This window comes from Pinus tabuliformis, chromosome 3_1 (genome assembly GCF_031772625.1).
Source record: "Pinus tabuliformis cultivar Carrire ecotype Pingquan chromosome 3_1, CPIR1, whole genome shotgun sequence".
NCBI lineage: Eukaryota > Viridiplantae > Streptophyta > Pinopsida > Pinales > Pinaceae > Pinus > Pinus tabuliformis.
The window spans coordinates 480657517-480664205 of record NC_142301.1 but is presented as its reverse complement, the minus strand read 5'-3'; the positions used below and the strand labels follow the sequence as shown (position 1 = coordinate 480664205).

At 32.5% G+C, this 6689-nt stretch overlaps 1 protein-coding gene across 1 annotated transcript; it reads right to left on the bottom strand.

Annotated features, from left to right (window-relative positions):
• Nucleotides 1-570: 570 nt before the first annotated feature.
• Nucleotides 571-1212, bottom strand: LOC149187880 (uncharacterized). The gene has a single exon (XM_089409811.1). It carries the CDS (start codon nt 1210-1212, stop codon nt 571-573), a length of 642 nt encoding a protein of 213 aa, XP_089265937.1.
• Between the last annotated feature and the right edge of the window lie 5477 nt (nt 1213-6689).

Genomic DNA, 6689 nt, shown 5'->3' with positions numbered 1-6689 from the left:
TTCCATTAGGATCACGAATAGGAAAGGCGATAGAGGATCACCCTGTCTTATTCCCCACGAAGGAGTGAAAGGGGCTGAGGGAGCGCCATTGACAAGGATTGAATATCTTGGAGATTTGATGAGAGCAAGTATCCACTTGATCCATTCCCTGCAGAAGCCGAATGCATCCAATACAGCTTCAAGGTATCTCCAACTTACTTTGTCATAAGCTTTTGATAAATATAACTGCATTAGCATTCCTGCTTCTTTTCTTGAATGAAGTGAGTGGATCATCTCCTGCACTAACAAGATGTTATCTAAAATTTGTCTACCCTCAACGTAGCCTGATTGCTCTTCCGATATGATACCAGGAAGAATCGACTTTAATCTATTGGCTATGACTTTTGAAATAATTTTATATATAACATTACATAGGGCAATAGGTCTGAATTTATCAGGTGTCATTTCTTCTTCAACCTTAGGAATGAGCGCTAAAAAGGTGGAGTTGATGGATTTTAGAATAGTTCCTGAGCGTCTGGAATCCTCAACTACCTCCCAGACCTCCTGCTTAACAGTGTTCCAACAAGCCTTCTAGAAGTTGATGGTAAATCCATCTGGACCTGGTGCTTTATCGTTAGGCATATTCCTAATTGCCTCCTCCACCTCTTCTAGAGAGATTTCCCTGCTAAGGGCCCAATTCTGATCTGAGGTGATGGATTTAGGAATGGCTGCTGTAAGTCCGTTGATGGCCTCCTCTCTATTTATATGTGGTTCCTGTGCAAATGAGCTGAAGTGATCCGAGAGCAGAGCAGATATGTCATTGTGATTCTTTAGTATCTCCCCTGCATTGTTTTTTAACTCAAGAATCTTGTTAGCACTTCTATGGTCTAGAGCCGACCTGTGAAAAAATTTAGTATTCTTCTCCCCCTCTTTTAGCCGCTGGATTCTAGATTTCTGTTTCCAAAGTATCTCTTCTTGCATACATCTGCTGTGCCACTGTTGTGAAAGAACTTTTTCCTGCTCAACAGCTTCGTCACTGTGGATGCCTGCTGCCCCATCTCTGTGAATCTGTTCCAATTTGCTCTCTATAATGGCTTTCTCCTGGATGTTGTTTCTAAAAACCGTTCTATTCCACTCTTTTATCCTTTCTTTAGTTGCTTTCAGCCTCTTTTGTAGATTAAACATTTTGGAACCTTTTGCCTCCAAAGGTTCAGACCACCATTTCTCAACCATCTTGAGGAAGTTAGGGTGGTCTAACCAAAATTTTTCAAATCTAAATGGTTTATTCCTTGGAGTACCCTGAACTTCAACAATAAGCGAGATTGGCCAATGATCCGACCCACCACTTGGAAGGATATCTGATTCTGCTGTGATACCATCCATTATTATGCTTTCTGAGATCAGAAATCTATCCAATCGAGAAGCTATCAACCTCTCTCCCCCCCTTCTGTTATTCCAGGTAAACTTGCCACTCTTGGGGTATATGTCTACCAATCTGACAGTCTCAATGAAACTTGTGAAGGCTTCCGCGTCCCTGTTAAGTTTCCTTAGACCCCCTTTTTTTTCCAGAAGGGTGGTTATCATGTTGAAATCACCCCCAAAATACACTTAGATCTTGGATATCGTTCAATAAGTCTGGTTATTGAATTCAAAAAATTTATTTTATCTTCTAATTTCTGAGGACCATAAATATTGATGCATAGGTAAGACTTAGAGTTACCTGTGGGTTGAATTTCCACCGCTATGAAGTGTTTGTTCGCCTCAGCTGAGATAATCTGGATTTCCCTTGTATCCCATAGTGTTGCAAGGCCTCCTTCTCATCCCTGGCTTTCAATCTCTAAAACTTCTAAATTTCTCCCAAGCTTCTTACATAAACTGTTCATGCTAGAGTTGCTACATTTAGTTTCTTGTAAGAATATAATTTCCGGTCTATATTTCTGGATTTTCCGCTTTAAGATTCTGTGTTTTGCATGGCTGTTAAGCCCTCTTGCATTCCACGAGATGATCTTCATGTTTAACTAAATTTTATTGGTAGGACGGGAAAGCGCTAAGCGCCTTCATCTTCCCTGAGTTTATCATTATCATGCCTAGCTCCTGCAGAACTTCACCACTAGTTCTACGGCCTCTTCTTTTCTTCTGCTTTGAGCTAGATGATTTCCAAAGCAGACTTTTCGAGTGGAGGCTATTGCCTTTTACTATACCTAGCTTCCTGTTTTGCTTTTCTAATTCTGCTTTTTGCCTTGCTATGAACAGGTCGTTTACCTTCTTGATTTCTTCTTCCGGTGCATTTTCTATTCCTCGAGCTTTCCAGTTCTCAGCAATTACTGGTAGATTCATCCCCTCCCTGGCTAGCGCCTCTTCCAACTCTTGATCCTCGCTTCCTCCATCACTGGTTAGCATGTCGGTTTCCTCTTCCATCTCTTCTGTTCTCTGCTGCATTTGGACTTCGTTGTTGAGGTCGCCTTCATCTGTTCCTTCCCTGGTTGGTTCTTCCTTTTCATCATGCCCTGCATCTGATGTTAAGGTTTTGTGCTTGTCCTCCGAATCTGTTTCAAGATCTAAGATCTCAAAAGAGTTGCTGTGGTTGTTTCTGTCTGTATTACCTTTATTATTCTTCCTTCTGTTAGCTCTCTGTCTAGACTTAGGTTTTATGAAGGTTTCTTTGTCTTTGTTGGCTTGTGCTGTTTCGGTCTCTGCTTCCTTCCTAATCATAGGGAAATCTCTCATCAAATGCCCATGTTCATGACATTTGCAGCAACAGAAGGGAATCTGCTCATAGTCTATGGCTTGAAAATAGTCCTCGTCCCTGTATTCAAGCCAGAGCCCCTCATGCAGTGCCCCGGAGACGTCCATTTCAACACATATTCTGGCGTAAGATGTGTATCTCTTTTGTAATGTTGCTTCCGAGGCCTTGATAAATGTTCCCAACTGGTCTCCAATTTGTTTCAAGGCATTCAGACCCCAATAATCTATTGGGAGGGAGAACAATCGAATCCAGACTGGGACTTGAGTAAAAGATTCTTTCTCTCGGACGAAGTTTGGTTTCCATGGTCGCATGTACAGACCAGCTGAAGCCAAAAAGTATGGGCCACCCTAAAAAATTCTATCCTTGTCTTCTAGGTTGGAGAATACAACGATGAAGAATCCTTTGGCTGCCAAATGAAGTTTAACATCCCCCCTCAGTTTCCATTGTTGTCTAATCCATTGACAAAGAGTTCTTTCAGATGGCCAAATGCCCATAAATTTGCAAATGACAGCATGTTCTGCCATGTGCTCTCTGTATGCCTGAATCTCTGGGTCAGTTATTACTACCCTGAGGTTATCAGTCTTTTTTGGTTTGCAGACCCCATTTGATGAAGAGTATCTATTGGGGCTTGTGCTTGTCTCCCCCTCCTTCTCCGACTTTCCTTGCCTATTATCTGTTTGCTCCCTGTTTTCTTCTATTTGTCGCTCCTCGTTCTCTGTTGATTTAATTATTGAGGCGATTTTGTCTTTAGTTCCTGTCAAGCTTTCATCCCCTTTGCCTTTGCCTTCCGTTGTGATGTCTGGCTTGTCGGTTTCCCCTTGTATTTTCTCCTTATTCCTCCTGTCGTTCTGCTTGTTATTGTCAAGCCCAGAAATCCTGACCCCTTCCTTCTTATTTTGCCTCTGCTTCTGCATGATTATTTGTTTGAAAGTAGGGGTCCGACTGGACCCCTCTGCCCCCATCCGGTCGGTCAGCTCTTGACCTTTTCGTAACAGTGCTGCGAAACGAGAGATGACCACTTCCAGCCCTGCAACGGGATCAGAACATCAGAAACCCTAGTTTCGCCCTCTGCTCCTCTGCGCGCTCTCTCTTGTTTTCTCTGTTGCATACATACCACTTCTTACATCTCATAATGAAAACAAATTATACTTAAATTTTTAAACAGATAATAATAACAGGTTCAGTTTACCATAGTAAATCAAATATTTACATTTTTATCCGGGGCATTACAAATACTCTATAAAGTACATAACTTTAAAAATCTCTAGGTATTCCCTTGAAAAAGATTATTCCTTCTATAAGTTAAAAAATACACATATATAAATATAAATATAATTTTTTAATTTTAAATACCATATAGAACACATAACTTAAAACACCTTTATTATATTTAAGGGATGATTGACAAATTAATATAAAAAAAATAAAACAATACATTTATATTTCTAGCATTAAAGTAGGCATAATTTAAATTAGCTTATATACATACGCTTTTTATGTTATATGTTTATTATATAATATTTGAGTGCTATGTATATATAATTTTGAGTTAATTTATGCATTTTTTTATTGTTTTAACTTAAATGACACTTAATTCAAAGCACTAAAATAGATAAATAAAAATATAAGAGACACACATATATATAATCTATGGTATTATATTAAACTTGAAATATAGCTCTTAATACAAATTTTAAACCATTTTAGGGCTTCTCTACTAAACATATCTTCATTTTTTATTTAAATTATGTATTTATATAAAAACATAATAATGTATATACAATTACATAAGAATGTCAGAATCTATATATTTTATTATACACAAAATCATGAACTCAAAAACATATATTATAATTATATGGAAACAAAACCACAACTCTTTCTATATATTTAATTAAAATACATTTGTTTAATAAGCTCAGTCCACCCAAAGGAACCATGTTAGCTAAAGAGATTCATGCATAAAAATTCATAATTAAACCAATTATATATCAATATAAAAGTGTAATATGTATAACTTTATATAAAGAATTGCAAAGAAATTTTTACAAATAGATGCACATATAAAGAGTATCATTTAAGGATTATATACAGGATGCTTTACAATTATCATCCTGCAATAAACTATTAAAATGGTGAAAATAATTTAAATAATTATAATATCTATAAGAATTTATATAAAAAGGATCTATTTAATAACATCAACAAAAATGACAATATCGAAATGTGCATTATGTGTATAGTTTTGAATATATGTGGTAAACAATGTGAGCTCAGTCATGCAATTAACTTCTAATTCCTTGTGAATGAATTTCAAAATATTAGTATTTTCATTTTCATTTACATTTATACACAAAAGTATGATTACATTCGAGGTTAAAAGTGAAGAAATATTAACTAATAAAGGAAATTACTTTTTATATAGTATTTACCTTGTCATTTAAATATTCTATGTGATTTGGAATTAAATATCTTTATTTATTAGAATTAATTTCATTTTCAGTATTATGGTGAAATTAAGGAAATATAAAAATTATTGAAATTGTAAATACTATCTTTTAATTGATATGAAGATGTTATTTGAATATTTCAATAAAATCATTTTATTACTATGCATTTAGGATTATCTACCTTATGATTTATAATTATCATCCTTTCACTATCAATTAAAATAGTTAAAATAGATCTTAGCTTTTTAAATTTATTAATTATATACTTATAAAAAATCATAATAAAATTATTTATTTAGAAATAATAAAAAAATATCATAAATTAGTCTGACAATATAAGAGTGTGTTATGTATATGAACATGAATAAATGTGATAAAAAATGTGACTAATTCATTCATTCGTTAGATTATATTTGGGTTACTCATTAATAAATTTTAAATTATTAGCATTTTCATCTTCATATTGTTGATATTTTTTTAAATAAAGTGTAATTATATGCAAAAAGATAAATACACTTTATGTTAAAAATATAAGGAACTTTACTTAATAAAATAACTTATTTTTTTGATAACACGTACCATTTTATCTAATTAATTTTATGTTATTTATTCTTAAATGACCTTTATTTTATAGGCTTAAATTCATTTTCATCTAATTAATTTTATGTTGTTTATTCTTAAATGACCTTTATTTTATAGAGTTAAATTCATTTTCAATATTAAAACAACATTTAAGGAAATACATAAGTTATTCAAATCCTAAATAATATACTTATTTGCTATGAAGATGTTATTTAATATTTCAATAAATTCAATATTAATTTTATGTGTTCCTTTTTATTTTAGGATTATCAACAATATGATTTACAATTCTCATCTTTTTCTAAACACTTATTATTTATAATTATAATAATTCATACTAAAAATGATTTGTTTAAGAACAATAAATTGTTATATCATAAATTAGGTTGACAATATTAGAGTATGTGTTATATATTTAATTGTGAATATATGTTTAAGAACAATAAATTGTTATATCATAAATTAGGTTGACAATATCAGAGTATGCGTTATATATTTAATTGTGAATATATATATATGTGGTAAAAATGTAGCTAACTCATTATTTTTTTAATTTTTATATTCATTATAATTAACATTGTTCTATTTATTTAGATACCATTTTGTGTTTATTTTAAAGGATATATGTATAACTCCATTTTGAGTAGGGAAAAAATCACATTTTTCTCTCAATCTTGACTATAAAATGTGCTTATGGATGCAATTAATTTACATTTTCTGAAACATTGTTTCTAAAATCATTTTATTTTTTATTTTATTTTTTTATGTTTTTTTCTTTATTCTCATTTCAATTTTAATATTATAATTAAAATTAAAGTTATTAGGATAAATATAAGATATATTGAAATAATATTATTAGATATTATTTATATGTGATGTTGTTTTTTAAAAGTTTTATTATTATTATTATGGTGAATCAATATTTCTTGGAT